At 40.5% G+C, this 27,235-nt stretch overlaps 1 protein-coding gene across 1 annotated transcript in view; it reads left to right on the forward strand.

Moving 5' to 3' along the window:
• The window catches only part of Greb1l (GREB1 like retinoic acid receptor coactivator), a 254,622-nt gene that overhangs the window by 135,745 nt on the left and 91,642 nt on the right, over nt 1-27,235 (forward strand). The window contains exons 3-6 of the mRNA XM_026783547.1: nt 7,813-7,972; nt 8,143-8,340; nt 20,984-21,160; nt 26,009-26,185. Of these exons, the coding sequence (XP_026639348.1) occupies nt 7,816-7,972; nt 8,143-8,340; nt 20,984-21,160; nt 26,009-26,185 (709 nt within the window). The 5' untranslated portion in view covers nt 7,813-7,815. The remainder of the gene's footprint in view (nt 1-7,812; nt 7,973-8,142; nt 8,341-20,983; nt 21,161-26,008; nt 26,186-27,235) is intronic.

The raw sequence follows: 27,235 nt of genomic DNA on the forward strand, positions 1-27,235 counted from the left end.
GCCACCACCACCCGGCCCACCCAGATTTTTTTTTAAAGCATTGTCTTTTAATGTGATTGTCTTTTCAGATCTTCAGCAAGGAAGATGGATAAAAGTGCAATAAAATACATTTATTTTGAATGTGTGTTTAGCATTGTGCCTTATTGAAATGTGCTTGGAAAGAAATAGTATTGCTTCAGATCTGCTTACTATATAATTGACACACAAAAGTTCACCCCCTTTTACTCAGTTCTGGTTTCATAGAATATCTACCCCTCCCAAAAATCCCACAGTCAAATAAAGGAGTTAAACAAATATTAAAGCCAGCTAATACAAATAATTAAGGGTAACAAATATCTATTTAAAAGAATAAACAGAGCTGAGGTTTAGCTCAGGAGCTCAGGAGTATACTTAGCCTTAAGGACTGAGCCTTAATCCCTGGCATCACAAATAAATAGATAATAAAATACTAACAGAGCGAACTGTGAATGTGTATTTATTTTCAGTCTGGGCTTAGAGGCTTCATATGAACTTATAAGGATTGAATTTGGTTTATTTGTCTGAGAGCCACACATTATCACTGTCAGTGCTAGCAACATAACCCATGGCCTCCACACGCTGAGTACCTGTTCTGCCATTGAGCTATAGCCCCAAATCGTGTGGATGGGTATCTTTAGTAAGAAAGAGTATATAATCTATAATGCAGCAATGCTTCCTCTCCTACAAAATCAAAGACTGTAAGAGCTTGAGAAAGATGAAGTGACATGTTCAAGGTCACATCACTGAGACACAACCACGCCTGTTTGGACCCAGAAATACTGTCTCCCAGTCATTGCAGATGTCTAGTAAGATGGCTACTTGGCAATGCAGCTTTTTAAATTAAATACAGTTAGATAAGATGCTTGTCCATCACATGTGGTTGATGGACACCAGGTCACAGGCCACATTTCAGGTGCTCAGTCACCACATGTGGCTGACGGATATCACAAAGTGAACTTAGAGATACAGAACATTCCCCTACCACTGGAGAAGTCTGTTGAGCAGCACTTGGTGTCAAAGGTTATTCAGGATTTGTTTATCCAATATAAAATGTTCTAGTGAGTTGTATATAATGTTTAAAACCCACTTTGGAGCTTTTCTATTGATAGTTCTGTGCTGCTGGATCATGACCTAGAATCTACTGTGGCCCCAACATGCTCAAAGGAGACCATTTGTCATTTTGTTTTGTTTTGTTTTGCCTTGTTTCTATTTTGGTGACAGGGTTTTTTGCCCTAGCTGTCCTGGAACTCACTCTATAGACTAGGCTGGACTCAAACTCACAAAGATCCACCTGCCTCTGCCTCCAAGGTGCTGGGATTAAAGATGTGCACCACTACTGTGGCTTCTCAGTAAATATTAATGTAGCAAATGTTGAGACATCGAAAAAAAAGATTCTATACAGACCCTATTTTAACTTTATATATCCAAAATTTTACTTATTCTCACAAAAACTAGGAGATTGGCCATCTCAGCCCTGTTTCACAAATGGCAGATGAAGTAGCCAGTACCACCCAGGAAACTGTAGGACAGGAATCGATTTCAGAGCCCGTGTACTTAACTGCAGGGTTCTCTCATGATAGCTGGCTGGTGTGTTAAGTATGGAAAGTGTGTGGACAATGTATGTAAAGACAGAAGAAACAAACGTCTAGTAAGTTGCACAGAGCTCTCCCCTTTTCTGTGCTATGCTCACCACACAGTCAAGAAATTCTGCCTTTAAAATAGTTTCTAAACAGAGACAAGAACACCCCACATGCATTCACCCCACCAAAAGGACAGACCATCTTCACCTCCTCCACCCTTTCCTTTTTACTCAAGATAGTCTCAGCAAGTATCTCAGGCTATCCTGGAATCTGCAATGCCCCTACCTCGGGTGCTGCAACTATATAAGTGTGCACCATCACATGCAACCACTCTTACCTTTTTTCTGTGCCAAACAACATGTTGAAATAGGGAAGAAATGTACAATATTTTTAAGTTTAAATTTGAATCCTAACTTAAAACTGGAATGCCCCTGTCCTTTGGCAGGAACCAGGTTCTGATTCTGTTTGTTCCCTGTGGTTTTATGTGACTCATCCATCAAATGGCTCCCTCTGAGACCTGACTAGAGACCTGCCACATGTCTTGGCTGGCTACTTCCTGGGTGGCATGTGTGCTTCATTTATGTTGTCTCCTGGGGAGGTCCACAGTTCTCTCTGCCTCACATCATGACTCTGTGCTTAATCCATGGGTTCAGGAGGTAACAACTGAATTTTTCCGCTATAAAGCTCCCCTCGTCCTGCTAACTAATGGTCTCACCTATTACCACTGCCTGCACAAATCCAAAATTAGTAGCTGCAAAGTGGTTGATTCTTTCATATGTCTATTATTCTTTGCACATTTATTAGTTGGAAATCTTCATTTATGAAAATCACTCACTGACAACCGGAGTTACTGTGAAAGACAGAAAGAACACTGTATCACAACGCTCCTTCCTTTTTCCTCTAATAGTACCCAGTTAATTAGGCGCTCTGTTTTTGTTTGTTTCTCTAAGAACTCTGCTTTTCTTCTTGAGTAGCAAAAATTGTAAATATACTTTGATCCCTGTTTCTGTTCTGTGTTTCATTCCTCTCATCTTTGGTCATAGGAACCATTCCTGGGGACGCCAATGTCTTTGAACAGTCTCTTAGTTCTTAGTATGCTGTTTTCCTTTTCAATTGCAGGAGAGAAAACAAGATTAAGAGGTCTGGACGCAATAGCTAAAGCTATTTGTCCAGCTCCTCTTTCCCTCACTGCCTCTGTGAGCCACCAGCCATCGACGCTGCCTACTTACCCACACCCCACTTTCCCAGCCTTCCTTTCTATGGAAAAGGAAAAGGCAAGAGCGGAAAGCACCCAGCCTTGGTAGCATGGTTTGTAGTGGTTCCCTATGTGCTTCGAGCAGTTGATTAGTGGTGCAGAAAGGCCACGTTGTCTACCGTCCCTTTCTCAGATCATTTCTTAGTATCACAAAAGTAGCTCCCAGCACCTGAGAGGCCTGTGATATGGAAATCAATGTCATGACTGCTTTCTTGTTGCATTTTACTCAATGACTAATTTGCAAAGTGTTTCTCCATTTTCTAACTGAGGCCAGTTATTCCCTCATGACATTCCATCAGATGTCCCTTCATCTGATGAGGGTCCCAAGTCAGAGATGAATGCCAATAATTCCAGTGACATACATATGTATTGTGTATGGTATCTGTGATCAGTCCTATTACCCTTTATACTTTTAAAATGTGCTCCCTCTTGCACCAAGTCTGAACAGGCCTTCACTTCCTCTCCTGTCTGCTTGAGCACATGATGGTGAGGTCAGCTCCCATTTCTGTGTTGATTTCATGTCTTCATTCACAGCATTTATCCATGTCCCTGTGTATATAAATTTGGCATTCACTACTTAAAAATCAACAGGGGACAGAATTAAGATTTTGTGCTTTGAGGGTGGAGAGATAGCTCAGTAGCTAAAAGCACTATGTCACCCACCATTAGGGTCAGTGCCATCTGTAACCTCAGTTCTAGGGGGTCCAGTGGCCCCTTCAGACCTCTGCCAGCACCAAGCATGCACGTGGTACACATACATTCATTCAGGCAAAACACTTCAAAAACAACATAAAAATTACGTAATTGTTTATTGAACTGAAAATACCTCCTGGAGAACATAGGTTTCCAAGATATGCAAGGTCAAATACTTTGTCAGACTGACAGTGGGCTGAGAGCAGCTGCCACTTCAGGGGCTTTGTGCTCTGGAGAAAGGCTTTAGTTACTTCCCCAATCCTGGGGAAGACAGACCCATGGTTGACACGGTGTGAATCCTGGTGGTTTTCTCTTGTGAGCGTTGTTGACTTTTGACTAAACAGACCAGTGCCACAGCACATGTCTCTGTTTAGATCAAGTGTTTCTAGTAACAAACAAGTTGCTCTGATCTTTAGACAAGTCAAGTGATTAGTGATTAATGTTTATATGATGTCATAAAGGCTTGGTCAAAACTCAAGCGATTTGCAGAAGTTTTATTTAACAGGCTGTAGGTTGCCTTCTGCTTACCATTTTTAATTGCATAGCATATATGCCACCCAAGTTTTGGTCAAATGTTATGTGTTTTAGGCAAATCCTCTCTATGAAAAATGAAACCGATTAAAAATTAGTAGGTTGTTTTTATTAGCTACTATAAAAGAGGTTGCTGGGTCTAAAGAGATAGCTCAGCAATTAAATACACTGACTTTCAGAGGACCTGGGTTTGATTCCCAGCACCCACATGGTGGCTCACAAGCACCTGTAACTTCAGCTCCAGAATTGACATCCTGGGACACCAGGCACATGTGTGGTAAATGGAAATACATGCAGATTAAATGTCCGTACACCAACAATTAAAATTTATGCCCTGACAATGCTGAAACACAAATGGGCAGCCCATATATGGTGGAAACACGCATGGGCAGCCCATATATGGTGGCTCTGTTGAACTTATCCTTATAAAAATATTTTTTAAAAAAAAGTTTGCCAAATAGTACCTGGCTTGTCCTCCAAATCATAGGAGTATCTAAGAAGCTCTGGGAAGCTCACCCACACTGGAGCCCACACTGCACGCTACCATGGTTACGGGAACTGTGTGCTTTCTCTGCTGTACTTCAGCAGCTCCGGAATAGCACAGTCTGATGAGGCGCTCTTGAAATCTGAGGTGAAACCGGGCTTGTGCTGTGTGTTACTTGGAGTTGGCTGGATCATAGCTTCCTTTCCTCAGGGCCACTCAGTTCATTCTTCGGGTACTTCCCACAAGGAGGCTATCCGAGTTGGCTTTGCAGAGAAGAGTAAATCTGTCTCCCTCCTTAATGAAGGAAATAGAACTAAAATGGTATGAAGTTATGTCTTGAGACAAGAGAAGCTGGTATTGGTGCGCACACCTTTAATCCCTGAGAGATCCTGGGGGGCGGAGAGGAGGTTAGAAACTCATCACATCCCCTAGAACTGGATTGACAGCTATGGAGAACTCCCAACCCGTGTGGTGGGACCCTAACTTAGCTGCTCTTAGCTGAGCCGTCTCTCCAGCTTGTTTGCTTTGGTTTTTAGTTTAAGTGAAAAGAGGTCGTACCTCCTCCAAAATTCTGAGGAGTGAGTGACTTTCATACAGCGCCCAGCCTACTGCCTCAGTTCTCACCGTTTGACCTCAGCACTTAGTATTCCTGGAGCTATTGAGGTTCTGTCTACATAGGTTATACACACTAAAAACTAAAAACTGACCACTCTATTAGCAAATAGTGTGTGTGTGTGTGTGTGTGTGTGTGTGTGTGTGTGTGTGTGTGCATGTGTAAGAACATTTTTTCTTTTTATTAGTTTTTAAGTTAGATTGGGTGGTAGTGGTACACTCCTTTAATCCCAGCACTCAGGAGGCAGAGAGGTAAGATCTCTGTGAGTTCAAGGCCAGTCTGGTCTATAGAGCAAGTTCCAGGACAACCAGGGCTACACAGAGAAACCTTGTTTCAAAAAAAAAAAAAAAAGACTTTTTCAAGTTTGCATACAAAGTACTGGGTTTTGTTATGGCTTGGCTTTTTTGAGTGTGTGTGTGTTTCATGACCCTCTGTTCTTTTCTGTACCCTCCCTACTGTCCTCCTTCATCCTCATCCCTGCCCCTTGCTGCCTGGCCCCCTTCCTCCCCATAAACATCTGGCCTTCTGCTTTCACATCATATGTATTCCATTGCCTTCTCTTTTTCAAAATAACTTTTTTTTTCACAAAGAAAAGATATAATAGTAACTTATCTGCTTCTTCAGTCAGTTATAATAGCACACATTATTCAAATTCTAGAAAGTTTCATCATGTATATGTGAAAGAATGGGGGATTTTTTTAAAAAAATAAAACAAACACATTTTCTTATCATAGTTTGAAAAAAATTAATGCTTATTTTATCTTATATGTCTGAGTATTTTGTCTGCATACTACATGTTTGCCTGCCAGAAGACGGAAAGACCCTGGAGCTAGGGTTACAGCCATCACGTGGGTGCTGTGCAAGCATTCTCTTAACCCCTCCGCCATCTCTTTAACCTCACGGGCCACTGAAAGGGTGATGGGGCTCCTGGACCATTTGGAAATTATTGGTCAAACCACTAGTTAGCACTCAATAAATTCTGATTATTATCATTATTATACAAATTTTTGTGGCTACAGAGCACTACACAAATACTAGTGGTTAGAAGTATGTATAGGCTCTGACTTCAAATGTATTTTTGAAGGATACTGAAGAAGACATTCAGATGAAACAAAAGAAGCAATGATTTTTACATAGATAAAGGGTAACATCCCAGAAATTAGTTCTTGAGATAAGTGACACAGACCTTGCTTTAGAAAATTGGTTCGTAACGTAGAACTTTCACTTTTTTTCTCCAGGAGTCTTTCCTCCCCTAGGGGACTAGGCCTTAGAGGAACCAGTGGTTAAATATTTACTCTGTAGTTGCTGAAAGAGCTGATCTATGGTTGTGGGAGCCCAACTGTGTTGTCTGAGTTTTCTGTCCAACCTGGTTTTCATAATTGTTACGTCCCAAAGAAATCACACAGAGGTCTACATTAACTATAAACTGATTGGCCCATTAGCTCAGGCTTCTTATCAATTCTTATAACTTATATTAGCCCATTATTTTTGTCTATGCTAGTCACATGACTTGGTACCTTTTTCAGCAAGGCAGTCACATCTTGCTTCTTCTGTGGCAGGCTCACAACTGCAGAAAGAGCTTCCTTCTTCCCAGAATACTCCTGTCTCATTGACCCACTCTACTTCCTGTCTGATTGCCCCACTTATACTTCCTGCTTGGCTACTGGCCAATCAGCATTAATTTAAAATATAATTGACAGAATATAGACATTTGTCCCACACCATAGGTGTGAGTGAAAGGTGTGTTGTCATTGTTCAGCAGGCTAGGCTTTATAACTTACAGGGAAATTGAGGCTGAATCTAAAACATTTATTACTATTGAACTGTGAGATCTTCTGAAGGAGCTGACATGGGCCTTGATGATAAAGACCAAAATCACAAGCAATGTAACAAGTAACTTGCAATAGATTTCTTTTTCTTTAAATACAATTTCTTTTCTTTTCTTTTTTAAAGTGTGTGTGTGCGTGCACGCACATGCACATGCATATGTACCGTGTGCTGCCATGTGTATGACACAGCACACATGCGGAGGTCTGAGGATCTTTTATCATGTGGTTCCACGTGATAGCAACCAACTTTACCAGCTAGATTTAAGAATACATTTCATACAGTTTACATAACTATATAAATATAGTTTATATTTGCCAGACATCAATTTAAATTTTTTTATTATTTTTATTTTATGTATATGAGTATTTTAACTGCATGAATGTATGTGCAGTGCCCATGGAGGCCAGAAGAGGGCCTCAGGTTCCCTGGATGTGGAGCTACAGATGGCTATGAGCCACCATGTGAGTACTAGAAAACAAACCCGGGTCCTCTACAAGAGCAACCAGTACTCTTAACAACAAAGCCATCTCTCTAGCCCCATACCTGTAATTTTAGGATATAAACATCTAACACAGTTTTTTTTAATACGTATTTATTATGTATACAATATTCTGTCTGTGTGTATGCCTGCAGGCCAGAAGAGGGCACCAGACCTCATTACAAATGGTTGTGAGCCACTATGTGGTTGCTAGGAATTGAACTCAGGACCTTTGGAAGAGCAGGCAATGCTCTTAACCACTGAGCCATCTCTCCAGCCCTCTAACACAGTTTTTTACTTCCTCTTTTTCTTTGGGATGTGCTGGCACAGACCATGGGGAATTCATATGCTGGGCAACTGAAATCGGCTAGATTTGAGGAAGCTCTACACAATTCCATAGAGGCCTCACTCAGATGCAGCAGTGTCGTGCCACGGCCAATCTTTTCCCAGCTCTACTTGGACCCAGATCAACACCCTTTCTCATCTGCAGGTAAATTCTCAATTGCATGCATTTCTAGAACCCTTTCAAAGAAGCGGGAATTCCAAATCCTGCTAATCTTACACTCCCCAAAAATATCTTTCTAAATTTCTCTTATAATATTTTCTCCATAAACATCCTTCTTAAAAATTAAATTTGCATTGATTTCTTCGCTTACCCAGATGTCAAGCCCAAGGTGGAAGACCTAGATAAAGATCTAGTACACCGCTACACTCAAAATGGCAGCCTGGATTTTTCTAACAACATAGCAATTAATGAAATGGAAGATGATGAAGATGAAGAAGAAATGTCTGACTCAAACAGCCCACCAATTCCCTATTCACAAAAGCCAGCCCCAGAAGGATCTTGCACTACTGATGGTAGGTTTGCACCTCTGAATTCTTTCAGATTTGTGTTGTAATTTCATCTGGCCTGTTTGGAATACCGGTCACTGTTGGAAGGAATGAGTGGCTATATCCTGATGCATTTATCTAATTACTCTTTACCAGTCAGATATCAGGGTAGTAGATCAGAGAAGGAGTGGAGAAGTGACCTATCTCTGTCATTCCTCCATCCAAAGGAGATGAAACCCTCTCTAAGCACCACCCTACTACTTCCTGTCTCTCTATCTTTATTTAGTCCTTATGGTTAATTTTGGTCAGCCAGTACCTAGCACTGCCCTCTGATTCAAAGCAAACTTTATTGTCAGAATGCAACCAAAATATCACACAATCTCCTCACCCCTATGGACTCTTGAAAGCTCACAACAGTTGTCTGCAGGAAATAGCCCCTCTTGTAAATGAGGAGAGTAAGGATCACAGCTTAACTAAAGATCTGTGCAGGTGCAAGTCCAGGCAAAGGTCAAGGCTTCTCCAGTACACTAAGAGTTTACGCTCCCATGAGCTTTTACTTAAAAAAATGTTTTGGCTTTCTCCTCCTTTTAGTTCACTTCCAAGATAGTAATAGATATTCTAGATGCCCTGACTCTATATCTACCTGGAGTATTTTTATTATTTATGTCTTGTGTGTGTTACATATTGTGTGGTGCTTATGAACCATGGTAACCACATGGATCAAAGGACAACTTGCAGGAATAGGCTCTCTGCTTCCACCCTGGGGATGCCAGGGATCAAACTCAGATGTCATGCTTGCTGACAGTCATGTCACTGGTCCTACAGCTATACTCACTGAGTGCTGAGGTAAAATATAAATCCTTTATAAATATTATAAATGTAAAATCTGGTTACACAGTATAAAATGTAAGTAATTTGATTCTCTCTCTCTTTCTCTCTACCCCCCATCTTTCCCTTACCCCCTCAGTTTTTTGAGACTGGGTCTCATTATGTAGTGTGGGCTGGCCTGGAATTCAGTATATAGAACATACTGGCACCAACTAACAGAGATTTATTTATGTGCCTCTGCCTCCCAAGTGATGCGGTTAAAAGTGTGCAGCACACCAGCTGATGCTCTCATTCTGCTTGTGCAGGTCAGCTTTATATCCCACCACACTTTTAACCACATTTTAAATAAGGAAACCATGGTTTCTAATGCTTTTATTGTTCTGTGGTTTCAGTGATATCCCAACTTAAAGTCTGCCTTCTTCCCCTTACCTAGCGGCTGTGTTCTGATCGCCCACCTAATTAGTATATGGAGTGTGGTTTTATATTCCAGCTGACTGATATTAGCCTGCATGGTGTCAGAGCATGAAAACCTTGAGGAAACAGGGAGGGGAGAAAGAAAAAGGTTCCAGATCTCAGGACAGTTTCCTGACAAAGCTTGGAGAACAAGTCATTTGATATAAATTAAAGCCTTATTTTCCTAGATGAAGCCATAAAAATAGTTGGCCTTGTTTGAAAATGTATTTTCTTTTGATCTCCTACTTCCCTGAGAATCTAACAACCCATAGAGGACTCCAGCTCCTCTAATTAGAGGGAGGGAAAAGAGACCTAAAGAATTCTCCTGTGGTTCACAAGTATCCATTGTGTTCTTCATGTTAGGCCTGCCCACGACACATCACTTCTATGGGTTTGCTTTCACATGTGGTTGACCCTTTTGCTCAGACTTAATATGATGCACAGAGTTTACTCATTACTGATGTGCCTTATGCCTTTAAACCCATGGGGATGTGGACAGTGAAGCTGTGCATTGCTGTTTACTTGATTTGTATTCTTGTTACATTTTCTTCAACTAAGATCCTCCAGTAACAAATAACATTGAACAGTGCTTAAAATGATGGTGTCTCACTGACAATCTAATTACATGTGATAATTTGATGTGGGATGTCCTTCTGTATACATGTTGCTTTTATTGGTTAATGAATAAAGCTGATTTGGCCTATGGCAGGGCAGAATATAGCCAGGCTGGAAGAGATATACAGAGAGAGTAGGCAGAGTCAAAGAGATGCCAGGTAGCTGCCAAAGGAGAAAGATGCCAGAACTTTCCGGTAAGTCACAGCCTCGTGGCAATACACAGATTAATAGAAGTGGGTTAATTTAAGATACAAGAGCTAGGTAGGAATACATCTAAGATATTGGCCAAGCAGTGTTACAATTAATACAATTTCTGTGTGATTGTTCAGGTCTGGACAGCAGAAATGAAAGAGCAGTCTCCATTTAAATAACTAAATAGAACTAGAGTGTGGGAAGGAGGTTTTCTCTGTTCTTCTGGACCTGGAGTATGTTTTCAGTTCAGCAGTGATGTTATTTATAGCCAGGTATTTTGGAAAGGTATTTTGCAGGCACCAAATTATAAACTTGACGTCTTAACAATAATATATCTTTAATTCCAACACTTGGGAGGCAGAGGGGTGGATCTCTGTGAGTTTGAGGACAGCTTGACATATATCATGTCATGTATTTTAGGATCGTCACAGCTACATAGTGTCTCAAAGAAAACAAACAACAACAGTGAGAACCCCATGAGGTCAGGATGCATCCTCCATATTTGTCAGGATCTCTCTCTAACCCAGGCTGACCTTTAACTCACACCACACCTATAGAACTTGGAGTGATCCTTTTACCTCAGCCGCAGCCCCAAAGGGCAATGGTGATTTTAAGGTAAAGGCAGGCAATTTTTCTGAGAATAAAGAACTGTCCCCCAACAAAGCAGAAGATTCAGATCCAACACATTCTGAAGACACTCATTCTGTACCAAATCCCTACATCAACTGCTTCCGGTTCTTATAACTACTGTTATTGCTCTTGTCCCCTGCTTAACTCTCCCATTTAAAATAAAAAGATGTTTATAACCTGGTACTTTATATTTCACATAATGTTATCAATTCTGCTGGCTTGGCAATCGTTCTAAAGATCTTCCTGCTCAGAAGGAAAGCAGCCCTGAAGATGTGCTTACACAAGCAGCACTGAGACCCAGCGAACAGAATGACTGTGGCCTTGTTTGAGAACACCACCTTCCAGTCCAGGTCCCCTGTTTGCCTAAGGCTTGGGGGACTCTAATGCTACTTTTAGAGGCAATTTAGATAAGCAGGTACTTAACATCTGAGAGGTTGCCATTCATAGGGAAATTTTCCTTGCTAATTTCTTATGTAAATTATGAACTAGAGCAGGTTCCTCTCCTGCTGGGAAGCAGTTGATTGTCTATGCAGGTGAAGAGCAGCCGGATTGGGGCCTCTGAGAGCTGTTTTCATTACTTCAGTTGGGTTTGCTGCTGTGTCAGTAAATATCCCTTTCCCCTTTTTATTTACTCTGGTGCCTTCAAGTTGGAGATAATTGGAGAATGCAAATCCCTTTCTATGTAGTGAAAACCCTGGCCATTTTCTTAAGAAAATGCAGATGAAGTTTATATAGAAGGGTTCTCTGTTATCACCACCACCATTTTAATTAAAATCATTTGTCTCAAAAGAGCGTTGGTGGGAGAGCAGCCTTCCATTATTGCTCTCAGATGAACTCATTCCCTGAGCAAGTTTGCAAAGCAAGTTGTCCACCCATGTTGTCCACCCATATAAGCAACCAACCCCCCCCCCTCCCCGCGCAGCAGCAGCCTGGACCTGAGGCGGTCTAGTGGTCTCTGAGGAGTGGTCATATTAGCCTTTCAGAGTTATCTGCCTGCTATAAGGGATCCTGAGATTTGTTGGTCAGGAAATCCAGTCACATTTCATGGATTCTGTAGTTAACCATTCCTTATAGGCACAGTTTATTTTCAGTTAAAAAAAAAATAGACATATTATGTTAAGAGCTAGCATAATATTTTTTTTTCTTTCTTTGGGGATCTCTGATCTATAGTGACTCTAATTAGCTGTGCTAACCCCTGACAATGAGAATTTGGGGAAATATTCAGGAAATGTTTACAGTCAAACACCAGGTCCTTGGCAGGGGAACTTCAGAATCTTTAGGCTAACTACAAACTGAATTAAGTAACTTTTCTCTAATTCTGTGGCGTCTTTGGCCATAAACTGACTCCCTCCTGACCCTGTGCTCAGTGTAGCTTTCTCTTTCCGCTCCATTCTTTCTTTTTAATTAAATTGCCTGAGGCTGTGTTGGCAAGTAGCTTGAAGAAAAGTATTTCAAGAGTACTTTTTAGGAGCACCTTTATGTTTGTAGAAAGTGAAGCCTCAAGTTCCATTTCTATACATAGGCAGTTTCTTCCATGACCAGCGTAGGACAGGAAGCACATGTGGTCTAGTGAGTGAGTTATTGCTCAGATACTTTTATGAGCTTTAACAAGTCTATGGTTTGCTTTGGCTCCTTGCTTTTATCCAATGTCCTTTTCTGAGCCAGGGTCCTATCAAAAAATTACACAGGTTTAGCTTATCTTTTTAGGTTCCTCTTAGCTGTGACATTTTCATAGGTTTTATTCCTGGGTTTGATGGCCTTGGCAATTTTAGAATATTCATCAAAGATCTTGTAAAAAATTTCTTTATTCAAAGAGTTTGTTTTTCTTCTGATGACTCAGAGACTAGATGAAGAGCCCAGAGGTGGGATTTATGTATGCATAACTGGGGGTAAAGAAGCAGCATATATTTATTTGAAGTTTTTACCTCATTGATATCCATTTCTTCTCCACCTTTTTTAATTTGTCCAGATATTTATGTCTAACCTTGTCGATATTTATTTTCTGGTTTGTGTTATACACAAGACTGCCAAGTATTATTGAAAGAGTCCTCGTTTCAGATGTGGAAGCTCTTTTCATTGGTTCTTGCACCCTTTTCACAGACCATCCTCCACATGTTATCTTTCCATTGTCTTAGGTACCAATGTTTTTAACCAAGAAGACTAGAAAGTATGCTTCTTAAAGAGTCCATTTATTGTTTAATGATTATTATTTTTGACCTCTAGCCTCCCACCCTAAATGGGAATCCCCAAGTCTGCCATCCTAAAAACTGTTCATGCTTCTTTGTTTCAATGAGTTACATAGTTTCCATTGTGCCTCAGAAATGACTCTGAAATAATAATTCTTTCATTTAAAAATACCATACTTTCTGTGGGCACTCTCCACGTTGTGCTGGTGTGGGAGGTCCTTCTGTCTGTGTGTTGCTCGTATTGGTTAACGAATAAAGAAACTGCCTTGTTCTGATAGGGCAGAACTTAGGTAGGTGGAGAGGACCGGACTGAATGCTGGGAGGAAGAAGGGCGGAGACAGGGAGATGCCATGGATCCGCTGCCAGAGTAAGACATGCTGCCAAAACTTAGCCGATAAGCATGTGGCGATACACAGATTAATAGAAATGGGTTAAACTAAGATGTAAGAGTTAGCCAATAAGAAGTTAGAGCTAATGAGCCAAGCAGTGTTTTAATTAATACAGTTTCTGTGTGGTTATTTTGGGGCTAAACTAGCCGGGCGGCGGGGACGAACAAGCAACCTCCTACCAACATTGTGCCTTCTCAACTCTGTTTAGTCAGGGGCTAAAACAGTAGTTTCCCCTCACCCGCCTTGCCATGAAAGAAGTCTCGTCACAAGAGTCACTCTCTGGACTGGGGAGATGGAGCTGTTCAGATTCTCAGCACCCACAGTAAAAGAGTGAGACTTAGTTTCCATTAGTGAATCCAGGTTCTGTGAGAGACCCTATCTTAGAAGGATAGGGTGGAGATCAGAACTGAAGAAGACACCTGACATGGACCTTTGGCCTACTGAGGGGGATGCAGCTGGAGAGGAAGAGAAGAAAAAAGAAACATTATATTCTAAACATAGAACATTTTGTGGTTTGTAAAAACTTTCCAGACTGACAAACTCTTAGTTCTCAACGTCCTCAGCCTCCTGAGTAGCTGGCATGAAAGTTGGGTGCCAGCACTCATAGCTAAAACCTTGAATATTTTAAGGATTCATCAGTGAATATGAGATAAGTAGATAGTGCCATAGTCATAGTTGGCAAGGGATGTTATATCAAATGCTCCACAGAATTTAGCTTAAAACAGGCACAGTGAAAACAAGTGATAAGATTGACAAAAAACAAGCAAGGAAGAGGTTCTAGTGTGGTGTCCTGGGTTGTACTGGAGTTGGGGGAAGCATAGACAAGTCAGAAGTGCTTGTTGGTTTTGGTTGTTGTTGGTTTTTATGATCTATTTAATTTTTGTTGACATGTATATGTTTGTGTGTGTTTGTGTGTGTGTTTGTGTGTGTGTGTGTGTCCCCACATGAGTACTGCTGCCCAAAGAGGCCAGAAGAAGGCATCAGATTCCTCCAGGAGCTGGCATGTAGGTACTGGAATCCAAACTGGGGCCCTCTAAAAGAGCAGCAAGTGCTCTTTACAATGGTGTCATCTCTTCAGCCAACCTTTTTCTGGGATCTGGTGGTGCTGTTGTTGATTTTGGTTTTGGTTTTCCTTTTTTATTTGGTTGTAAGATCTATTCTCACTCTCTACCCCAGGCTGGTCTTGAAATTCAAAGTCTTGCAGACTTAGTATTGAGAGTTATAGAATTTTCGGCATGTGCCTTTATGGCCAGAAAGAGGTGTGGAGATTGGAGTTAGAGATCAGGTTGTTGGTTTATGGCTGTTTGGCCTTGGACATTTGGTTAACCTTCCTGAACCTTTCTCTCATTTGCATACTGGGAGATTAGAATTTTTAGAGTCCCCCATTCTTTACGAGTCACAAATCTCTTTTAGTAAGACACTTCTGAGGCCTGGTGGTGGTGACACATGCCTTTAATCCCAGCACTTGTGAGGCAGAGGTAGATGGATCTCTGTGAGTTCGAGGCCAGCCTGCTCTACAGAGCTAGTTCCAGAACAGGCCCAAAGCTACAGAGAAACCCTATCTTGAAAAATAAAAAAAAATTACACTTTTGAACTACTCGAGCATTTTGAAATAATTCCATCATTGCATGGCATATGATAGAAATTTTAGCTCTAAGTAAAAAACATTTATTGGAGACTGACTAGTATAGTAACATATTCTTTGATATTTATGCTCTACAACTGTCTACAGTTTATAATTTAATAGTTGTAGTTTAATTAGCTTTAAGTTGGAGAATAAAAAATTGTGTTGTTGAAAATTCAAAAATAAAAGATTATGCTTTGTTTTAGGAGAGACAAATAGATTTAAATGTTTTCAGCATTTAAAAAACAACCTAAACTCTACTCTTCCACTCCTCTCTCATTCTGGCTGTAGAACCAGGACTTACATACTAGGCAAGCACTCTCCCATCGAACTATATTCCTGGCTTCCAAAACTACATTTGATGCCGAAGTTATGGAATTTGTATGATTGGAGATTAAGGAATATAGAAATTTATTTCCACAATTTTTGTATTTTTGCTCTATGTGATAAAATTTAGGCTGAGTCGTAATTACTATTTTCTAATCTTTATAACATTAATTTTTAGTGCTTGTGAGGCAAAGACAGGTGGATCTCTGTGAGCTCAAGGCCAGCCTGATCTATGTAGCAAGTTCTAGGCCAGTCAGAGCTACATAGTGAGCTTCAAATAAAAGAAAGTAAACATTAATTTTTTGATGTCTAAAATCATATTGGTGCATTTATATAATCTCACTGATTTCTGAATATGTGTGTGTGTTTATGTATATCGGTGTGTCTGCATGTTTGTGTGTGTGTCTATATGTTACTAGGAATTGAACTAGAACCTTGCACATGTTAGGTACTACTACTAAAGTACATTCTTATTTCTAATTTTGTAATTTTAAAATTATAGCTGTCTTTATTCTTGAACTTCATATATATATACAATGATATACAGTTGTGTCCACTTTCCCATCTCCCTTTTCCAATTTCCCCAAAGTGTCCCACTCCCAACTTCATGTCTTTTTTTTCTCTGGCAACCCACTTCATCCAGTTAGTGCTTTACGTATGTGCATTGCATGGAGCCGCACACTGGAGCATGGGAAACCTACCAATGAGAACACACTCGCAAAAGACAGATTCTCCCTCTCCCAGCAGCCGTCAGCTGCCAGTGGCTCCTTATGAAGGGATTATCTGAATGAGTAAGGGCAAGAAATTCAGCTTCATATACCCAGTGAGCACATTTGGATGAATTAGCAGAACTACCTTCCTGTGTTTGCCTGAGTTTCCCAGCTTTCATAGCTTCCATGTACCTGCTGTGGCACATGCACACCCCCCACATCACACATGCATACAATAATAATAATAAACTTTTAAAAATAAATTTCACATATAATTCCTAAGTATCTTAGACTTAGGAATTATAATTTTAATCCCTGAATTTATAAGAGCTACTTGCTAAGCAACAATGTAATGGTGACCTTAAGGTTAGGTTTGGTTCTTTTAAGATTTATTTTGTTTTTAAAATGTGTGTTTGCATGTTAATATGTGCACATGAGGTCACAGAGGCCAGAATAGAGTGTTGGATCCCTGGAGCTGGAGTCACAGATAGTTGTGAATCACACAGCATGGGTGCTGGGAACCAAACTGTGATCCTCTGCAAGAGCAGCAAGTACTCTCAACCGCAAGCCATCCCTCCAACCCCAACTTCAAGGTTCTACCACATAATGTTCTAACCACATTGCAGTAATTTTGCAAATTGATACAGGCTGTGGTTGCCATCTCCGTTCAATATAGAGTCACAGTTGAAGAGACTCACTTCCCCAGCCTTAGAGACAAAGGCAGCTCCTAGAGATAGTTTAATTAATAGCCAGACATAAATTTCTCATCAATGATTAATCCATGCTGGTTATCAAGGTAGTTGATGTCCCAACTCTTGAAGCAAGTCATACTTAAGAGTAAGGATGCCACTTCCTATGGAAATTGTGTTCTAGCTTTATCAGCATCGTGTTCTAGCTTTATCAGCATCTAATAATCTCTTTGGCGAGCAATCTTGATACTCCTTTCAATACTTTCAAGTACTTTCTGGATCAGTACTGTATAATTTTTTAAAAAATTTGTTTTATTTTAAATTGTATATGCTTCATATCTGTGTGAGGTTCTATGTGCTTGAGACCAGAAGATGGTGTCAAATCCCCTGGAGCTGGAGTTACAGGTGATTGTAAGCCGGTCCTATGTCAGGCTAGGAAATGAACTCAGCAGCAAGCACTTTTAACCAACTCATCTCTCCAGCCCCAAGTATTTTCTAATTTGATGAAAAAGTCTATTCCTGCTCCCAAGTGGATCATAGCCGTGTACCCATTCTTAGGTTGCCTTTTGCCAGATTGAAGTGTGTCCTGAAACATGATTAATAAAAAACTCAGACAGATATTGGGGTTCAACTAGAAAAGGGAAGCACTGGTTCTTACCTCAACCTCAGTCCAAAAATAGTGATCCTGCCTCCAAGAAACCTTAGAATAAAACTGAGACCGAGAGCTGTCTCCTCTCTATTCTGGGCTGGTGCCTGATTTCTATGGTAAACTAGTGTGACTACTGGGATTAAAAGTGTGTGTCACCACTGCTTGGTCTGTAAGGCTGACCAGTGTGGCTGTTTCACTTTTCTGATCTTCAGGGAAGCTTTATTTATTAACATACAAATGAAATGGCACTATAGTGTCCTTCATTTTATATAAGTGAACTCTTACATTTTAAATTAACCCATTTATATTGATCTCTATGCTTCCCTGAGATTCATTTACCTCTTATATGTACTTCCCATCCTGCTCACTCTATGGCTCATGGTATCTTCTCTGACTCCATCCTTCTTCCCAGCATTCTCTCTGCCCTAAAAAGGGCCTAGTCATTGGCCAATCAGCTTTTTATCAGCAATGAGTGTAATACATATTTACAGTGTACAAAAGACTGTTCCCAAGCACACCACCAAGGGCATCATTGTTAATTCCCAACTTCCAAGCCTTTGAACCCTGTCACCTAATGGCAGTAGAAGAAACAGATTTTTTTAGAGGGCCCAATGTGTCCATTGGATCCAAAAAAGTCCACTGTAAACTGAATAAGTAACGTGCCTCATGCATATTAATAATTTTTGATAAACAAATGACATTTTGAGTAACAAAATGCAATTGTCAAGGAAGTTATTTTTGGTATCACATCGTGAATGCTAGATATTCATTAACATTATAGGGGATCTGTAAGTGTGAAGTGGTTGAGCAACATTATTTTGATCACTGTGGGCTTTTGTTCATTTTTCTAATTCTATTATACCTGCTTTTAACTTCTGATGATTCAAAGCATTTTAGATTGGTATGCACCTAGGACTATACAATGTTTTGATGAGTTTTGTGTTTTTCCTTTTTCATATACTAACTGATGGCATCCAATTATTTGTTGACTTGTGGTTAAAATCATGATCTGAATTACTGCTCATAGATCACACAATTATTCACAGCTGTGTTATGGGTAATGAGGACAGTGTTCTCCCAGGTTTGTGTGTGTCAGTTAGAATTTATCTGCCACTTTCCATGGGTTTCTGAAATAGCATTTCTCAACCTCCTGATGCAAGTGGCAGAACCCCAATGAAACAAGCTTAGACAAAATAAAGAAACTGTTGGAAGCTAAAGATGACAGGACCAAACTCTGGAAAATGCAAACACAGATGGGCTTCAGAATCCAGTCACTGTCACCCCACCTGCCCAGCTTCCTGTCTCTGCCAAGAGACTTCTCATGCAGGTCAAGAAACAAGAAAGGTGACAGAGATCAAACTGGGTCATGCCTCCTCACCCCCAGCTCCATGTTGAAAATTCCTATACAAAATCTTTGAATGGCACGATTTTATCAGATGCCTACATCTGGACCAACCAACGGTGGCTAGAAAGGTGAGTTATTTAAGTAGCTTGTCTAGAGTGGTGTTCAGAATCTGGCCAGCTCTGGAAATGCTCACCTAGGACGCCTACAATAGGACCGTAGCTGTCCTCTGTGGTGCGTCTGGAATTACTCACTATCACACTTCTAATTAGCACAATGTATGTTCATTTGCTTGTTTGTTTGGTTTTTGTTGTTTTTGTTGTTTTGTTTTTGAGATAAGGTTTCTCTGTGCAGCCCTGGCTGTCCTTGCTCTATTGACCAGGTTGACCTCAAACTCACAGAGATCCACTTGCCTCTGCCTCCTGAGTGCTGGGATTAAAGGGTGCGCCACTACCACCTGGCTGTGTGAGTTCCTAAAGGAAAATGTTCTGTTCAATTCTGTATCTTTAGGCCTGTGAAGCATGTTTCTAAATTGTGCACTAATGAGTGGATGTAATAGTCCATCACAAAGGGATTACACAAGGACTTGCCACGTCTTGGCTTCTCTAGAAAACAGTATGTTCTGAGTTTTAACTGACCACTCCCTGATGAGTCACCAAGCTCTCAGCTTCAGTCTCTGCTGCTGTGACATGGGAGCTCCTTGTTTAGTGACTGTGGTTGTCCAGTTGAAGTGACTTCCTATTGAAAACAAAGACACTTGGCTAGTGTTGAAATAAGAGCGGCAGAGCTGCGTCCCCAGTACCCTGGCCACCTGGCTAGCTTATGCTCCGAAATAACAACATACAAACTGTATTCTTTTAAACACCGCTTGGCCCATTATATCTAGCTTTTTCTAGGCTAACTCTCGCACCTGGACTAGCCCATTTATAATAATCTTTGTAGCCCACGAGCTGGCTTACCAGGAATGATCTTAACCTGCATCTGTCTGGAGTGGGAGAATCATGGCGACTCCCTCACTCAGCTTTCTTTCTCCCAGCACTCTGTTCTGTTTACTCCACCCACCTAAGGATTGGCCTATCAAATGGGCCTAGGCAGTTTCTTTATTAATTAACCAATGAAAGCAACAGATCAGAAAGAAATCACTCCCACATCAGGCTAGGGAGATGGACCGTTGGTAACACAGCTTTGCTCCGAGCATCAGGACCTGCACTCAGATCCCAAACCTGTAACTCCCATGTATTAGTTAACTCGATTCGGGAAATAACCAGGCCAGCTTAAAGATAAACAACTATATTTTTACTTATTATAAGGGGAAACTCACGCCACAAGAATGGGAAGTCCAAGTTCTGCTGTGTCCCACGGGAATCACCCAGAGAGTGTGAGCACCTGGTTCGTCCCAGATTTCTTCCTGGGCTCCAGGTAGCCATGCCTTAACTAGGTTCCACTTCTTAAAGATGATTGGTTAACAAAGCTTCCCCCATCATCCTATTTTGCTGGGGTTTAGTAAGAGAATACATATAGACCCCTGGAACTAATAACCACCACCCTATCCAGACTGATGAGTTCCAGATCCAATGAGAGACTCTCAAAATAATTGAGGAAGACAATTGACAGTTGAGCCTCTGCAGGCTCCTCAACACATACATTCACACTCACATGTAAGTACACCACACACATACACACACACACACACACATGCGCACGCACACATGCGCACGCACACATGCGCACGCGCAGAGAAAGACAGAAAGAGAGAATGTAAAACCTTACTATGTGTATATAACATTTATACATGCTTCCCAGGGTTTGCTATATATTTATGATTGCCTTACTTGTGGGCCAGAAAACATGAGTTGTCATCTTGATGGAACCAGAGAGGAGAGCCTTCTTGTTGGGGGTCCATAGGTGTTGAGTCTTCTTGTTGGGGGTCCATAGGTGTTGAGTCCTTATAAGTGATTCCCATAGATAACTCTGCCTTCCCGATGGGGATAAGGAAAGTACCTTCCCTAAAATTCTACTTGTTCTTCTATTTCCAGGCTTTTGTCAAGCAGGAAAGGATTTGCGTTTAGTGTCACTGTGTATGGAGCAAATTGACATCCCAGCAGGATTCCTCCTGGTGGGGGCCAAGTCTCCCAATCTTCCTGAACACATCCTAGTCTGTGCTGTGGATAAGCGATTTCTACCAGATGACCATGGGAAAAATGCACTTTTAGGTGAGTGTTTAATGTCTGTAACACTCTTTCGAGGAGAAGGGAGTTGAAATACATGTTAATTGAAAATTATCAGAGAATTTTATTTGTATGTCCCTGAATTTAGTTAGAGCAAATATTTTTCTCTCATTAACTTAAATATATTTTACATTTTTATTATTAAAATTAGACATGCAAAATTTTTGAGAAAATTAAAAAGCGGCATACAATTTATCCGAATTTAATACTTTAGGTGTGAGAGTAGAGTGTTTGTTTAGCAAGTGTAATGATCTCAGTTCACCATTAGTCATGTAAAAATTTGCATTTATTAAATAAAGTGAAATTTATTCTTTATAGTCACTGATCTGAACCAAATGTCAATTCTCAATTGTTTGTGAATTACTTGCAAATTTTCAATATTACCTAATGCCTCATAGATATGATTAGTTTGAATGTAAAATATCTCCAACAGACTAAAGACTAGAGAGTGGCATAATAATCAGAATGTTCATATGTCTGTGAAATTGTCACCCAGTAAAGTTTTTATCAAGATGTCACACACAGGCTCTTGTGTCTGGGCACTGGTTCCAACTAAGTAGTGCTGTTCTCAGAGGCAGGTAACCTTTAGGAGGTGGAGCCTGGCTGGAGGGCTACTACAGAGTAATCAGGTGCCTCATGCTGCTGATACTCCAGCCAGGAGCTGCTCCAACCTCTTCCTTCCTTAAGACAAATTGCATTCCTTGAACCATGAGCGTGAATGAACCATTCCTTTATGCTATTTCTGTATCAGTCTATTACAGTAACAAGAAAGGTAACTAATAGATGCTTCTCATTTTATCAATTCACCTAAAATAACTCAGGATATATAAAATGCCATGAAATATGTAACAATGTCTCAGAATTATTTTCTGGCTTAGATTCTTGGCTTTTTCACAACATAACTGTACTACATCATAAGAAAAAGAGGGTGGGTGGGTTCGGTTTCTTTGGTTGTTTTTGTTATTGTCTTGTTCTGAGACAGTGTCCTAGCTAGTTTTATGTCAACTTGACACAAACTAGAGTCATCTGAAAGGAAGGAACCTCATTTGCAAAAATGTCCCCATAAGATCCAGGGATAAGGCATTTGCTTAATCAGTAATTGGTGAGGAGGGCCCACGCCATTGGGGGTGGGGCCATCTCTGGGCTGATGGTCCTGGGTTCTATAGGAAAGCAGGCTGAGCAAACCATGATGAGCAAGCCAGTAAGCAGCTCCCTCCATGACCTCTGTATCAGCTCCTGCCTCTGAGATCCTGCCCTGTTTGAGTTCCTGTCCTGACTTCCTTCAGTGATGGACCATGATGTGAAAATATAAGCCAAATAAGCCCATTCCTCCCCAACCTGCTTTGAGTCATGTTGTTTCACTGCAGTAATAGTAACCCTAACTAAGACAGGACAGATGTCACAGTGTAGACTTGGGTTGCCTGGAACTTGTATCAAGGTCTGCTTTGCCTCCATAGTGCTGGATTAAAGGTGTGCTCCACCAACCTAGCTGGTTTTGAATTTGTTTTGCAATAAAAGGACAGGTATATAAGCTTTGATGTTATTTTGCTGCTCTTTTTCTAGAGGTTCTCAGAATTTCTTATATTTAGATAGAACCATATCTTTAAAGTACAAATATAAGTAAAAGTAAGGGGACAAAGAATTAAGCTGTATTGTTTGTGAGTTGATTTTTATTTTAGTTTTACACAATCATCTAAATTATACAATACCAGAAAGCCTTGAAAAACATCAATATAGTATCTTAAGTTAGAAAGTAACCCTAAACATAATATATAAAGGTCCCTTCCCTCCCACACCCTTCTTTCCTTCCTTTCTCTTTCTCTTCTTCTCCCTGTTTTTCTTTTTTCTTACTTCCTTCCTTTCTTCCTTTCTTGACAAGATCTTATTCTGTGGCCCTGACTGGCTTGGAACTCACTATGTAGACCTTGAGTTCACAAGAAATCCACTTGCCTCTGCCTTCCAAGGACTAGAACTATATGAAGGCTTCTTAAATTATAGTTCAGAGCCAAATATTGTTTAACATCTACTGGTCATTTTCATGTTTCATAAGTGTCAAGAATATATAATGGGCACAGTTGCACACACCTATAATCCCAGCATTGGAGAGTAAAGCAGAAGGATCAAGAGTTCATGGTCACCCTGTGCTACATAATGAGACCTTGTCAAAAACAAATGAGGAGAGAGGCCCTAAGTTTGTTACTGGCACTGAACCAAACATGGATTCATTTTCTCTTTAAATGAAATTTAGCACATAGTTTAGAACGGAAATCTAATGGTAAATCTTATTAATTGTAGTAAATTAACAAAGAAGACCCAAGATCTCATTTGTTAATTTCTTCATTCAATAGTAGTTATTCAGACTGTACCATGTAATGAAATTCAAGCTAAACTATGACATGGAGCGGAAATTATAAGGGATAGTCCTTTCAATCATATACTTAAGACTCGTTGATAATATAAAACAATTTGGGAAACATATGTAACATTTTAAAAGCATGATAGTCTCTTGTAATGGAACAGATGAAGTATAGCTCTGACTCAAAACCCTAAAAAATGTCTCATAATCCATCTCTGGTTCTTCTTCATGACTAGAGGAAACCTCATAAAAGCACTGTCAGATTTTGTATCTGTTGGTTGGATGGATGGACAAACACAAGGATGGAAGATTGGATGGTTGAATGGACAGATATATGTACATACATATATGTATGTATGTATGTATGTATGTATATATATATGTATGTATGTATGTACGGATGGATGGATGGATGTATAGATGGATGGATGGATGGATGGATGGATGGATGGATGGATGGATGGATGGATGGATAAATAAGTAGTTGGAGGGTTGGATGGGCAGCCTGTTTATAAATGCTTTGAATTATTAGTATTCTCCAGTGGAGATATTGTGAATGTTCTTTTTATTCGTGTGGCCTTTCTCTCTTTATCCTTGTTAATATATGCCGATTATAATATATATGGTTAATACATATGGTTTAGGGGTTTGAAGATTGTGCCAGTTTGTCAGCGGTCTTCTTTTCAGTTATTGTAGACAGATACCCAGTCTTTATACTGGACACAGGGATCCTTGTCTTCACCCTTTGTTCATCCTTCTGTATGACAGTATGTGTGTTCTCTTCTCATCAGATGTGAGTAAAGGAACTCGCTGTCTTACTGCTCCTTCCTTCTTTTGTGTAGTAAAGGAGTTGACTTTTTTGTATTAAATGGCTGATTTTTCATAAAACAGTACATGGTTTCTTAAACTCCCAGCTTTCTCCATTTCCTCCTGTCACATCTGCTCCAGCCAGGCCATTGAGAGTCTTATTTTGTTTAATAGTCTAAGGGATTGTTCAGACATTCAGTATAAAAGATTGAAGAAGCTCAGGTGAGTAGAGAGAAAGGGAATTTCACAGAGCTGTCTTTAGCTCTCACAGGACCAGCAGTGTCCAGGAGCTCAGCTCTGCCCATGCGGCCCTCTCCCTCCTGTCAGCTTACTCTCCCCAAGCCAGAGCTCATGTGTCGTTGAAACCAACCTCATATGGGCTCCAGTTTACAAACCTTTGCAAATCTAGGGTCCAGTACCATCTAGATAAAATTCTAGAAGAGAGATTCTAACTGTCCCATCTTGGACCAGATGCTTGTTTGTCATGCACCCATAGGCTGTGATCTCTAGGGACAAGATGCTGTGGTGAACCATGCAGACAATCAGTAGTAGGACCCACAAGCTCTTAAAAAACTTTTTTAGACTAATAAACCACAAGTAATTAATGATTACATAATTTTTAAGTAATGAAAAAATAGGCAGTGATATTTTAAGTTAAAGTTATTGTTTGTTCATTATATAACGTGACAGTTTCATAAGCTGTTTTTATTTAGGCATATCATAGTCTGGCGTTCACCCCCAGCCCCCAGCAGGTTCTTAGAAAGGAACAGGCTGGGCTGTGGTGGTGGTGCACGCCTTTAATCCCAGCACTTGGGAGGCAGAGGTCGGCGGATCTCTGTGAGTTTGAGGCCAGCCTGGTCTACAAAGCAAATTCCAGGACAGCTAGGACTATCATACAGAGAACCCCTATCTTGAAAAAATGAAGGAAAAAAGAAAGGAAGAGGCTGAAGAGCTTTAGCACAAAAATTTCTTTCTCTTTTCCCCCCTTCCTTCCCCTCCCTTTTCCCCTCCTCCCTATCTCCCTCCTTCTTCTCCTTCCTCCCTCCGGTCTTCTTTTCCCTCCCTTCCTCCCTCCTCCCTCCTCCCTCTCCCTTCCTTCCTCCTCCCTCCTCCCTCTCCCTTCCCTCCCTCCTCCTCCTTCCCTTTCCCAGTGCTGGACCTCTGACGCAGGGTCTTCTGCAGCTAGGCATTCTATCTCTGATCTTACTCCTCAGCCCCACCCAATTTTCCTGTCTTTATATACTATATAAATTCTGTCACATGATACTCTTCATTTAACCATTATCCTGTTATAGTAGCATTTAATTTATTCCCAGTCTCTTACTGTTAAAAATAACTCTAATGTTAGTATAATTTGACTGTGAACTTCATGTTAAATAACAGCCTTGGAGCAATCTTAAATTACTTGATCCTTTTGAACATAAAAACCAGTTTACAAGCGTTGGTTTCTTTGCAACTATATCTGAAGAATTAAAATAAAAGAGAAAAGATGGGGTGCATGGTGAGGGGGTACTAAAACCTTACCCTCATTTTCTTTCCTCTTCCGAAGTATTTCTGAATAGTTGAGACACTCTTGGTTCATAGACTATGAATATTTTTATACTTTTTGCATTTAGAAGTAGTGCATCAGCATACAAGGCCACTAGTAACGTTGACTTTCCTCATTTCAGGGTTTTCTGGAAATTGTATTGGTTGTGGAGAGAGGGGGTTTCGATATTTCACGGAATTTTCCAACCACATTAACTTGAAGCTCACCACCCAGCCGAAGAAGCAGAAGCACTTGAAGTACTACCTAGTCAGGACCTCCCAGGGTGTGCTAGCAAAGGGGCCTCTCATCTGCTGGAAAGGTAATCAGACTCCAGGAGGGGGAGAGAGGGTGGTGACTGCTGACCCTCACAGGGTTCAGGGTACAGGTGTGGGTAGGTAAACAGCTCAAGTTCAAAAGGCTGTTCTAAAATGTCTGATTTATCCCTTGTTATAATTAACTGGAGCCTGTGAGTGTAGGAAAGAGCAAGTCTCTAGATTTGTCTTTAGAGAGCACTTGCAGCTCTGGGGTTGGGAAATAAAGCCTGGTGCCTTTTCGTTTTCCTGAGTTCTTTGCTTTATTTCAGTTTGTCAGTAATTCTCACCAATCTACATTTTTTTCTATTTTTATTTTACCGAAAAAACAAACCTCAAATAAGCACTCCAGTCTTCTGGATGCCTGAGGAAGCGCATGGTTGGGTTGGCAGTTGTGTTTCTTTGGAATTAGCAACAGGTTAGAGGGCTGCTTGGTGGGAATCACCATGGATTTAGTCACTGTCCTAAAGCAGCTTCTTCTGCCGCTGACAGCTTTTCTCTAGAGTCATTATCTTTACCCTTCTTGCCTGCATAAGCTTTGTGTCTAACTATGGAATAGCATGAATCCGAATTCCAGGAGCACATTTGTCTCTGAGTTCTGCACCACAGTGACTCTCAGCTGCCTCTGAGGAACATTGTGTAACACCACGGGAAAGAAATGATGTGGCCTGTTCCAAGCCACTGTCCTCAGAGCTTCAATCTCACAACCACTGAACCTTAAGAATTTCATTCATAGTTCTTTATCTGGCAAAAGCTAAAGAATTTTCCTCTAGAACGTCTTCTTGAATACCATAAACCCTAAAGACTAAAACTTGATAAATATCATATCTCTATTTTTTTAAACATTTTTCCTTAGCTTTTCTTTTGCTTGTATAAATATGTTTAACTTCTTGGTGCTAAGAGAGTTTCTCTTTCTAGTGTTATTTCCCTTCACTGTTCCAGAGACAAACTTCTGTGTTAGGCTTGTTGGTGAGCACCTTTGCCCTCTGAGCCACCTCACTGGCCTTTTTTTTTTTTTCTTTTCTTTTCTTTTCTTTCTTTCTTTTTTTTTTCTTTTT

Source organism: Microtus ochrogaster, chromosome 18, assembly GCF_000317375.1.
Source record: "Microtus ochrogaster isolate Prairie Vole_2 chromosome 18, MicOch1.0, whole genome shotgun sequence".
Lineage (NCBI taxonomy): Eukaryota > Metazoa > Chordata > Mammalia > Rodentia > Cricetidae > Microtus > Microtus ochrogaster.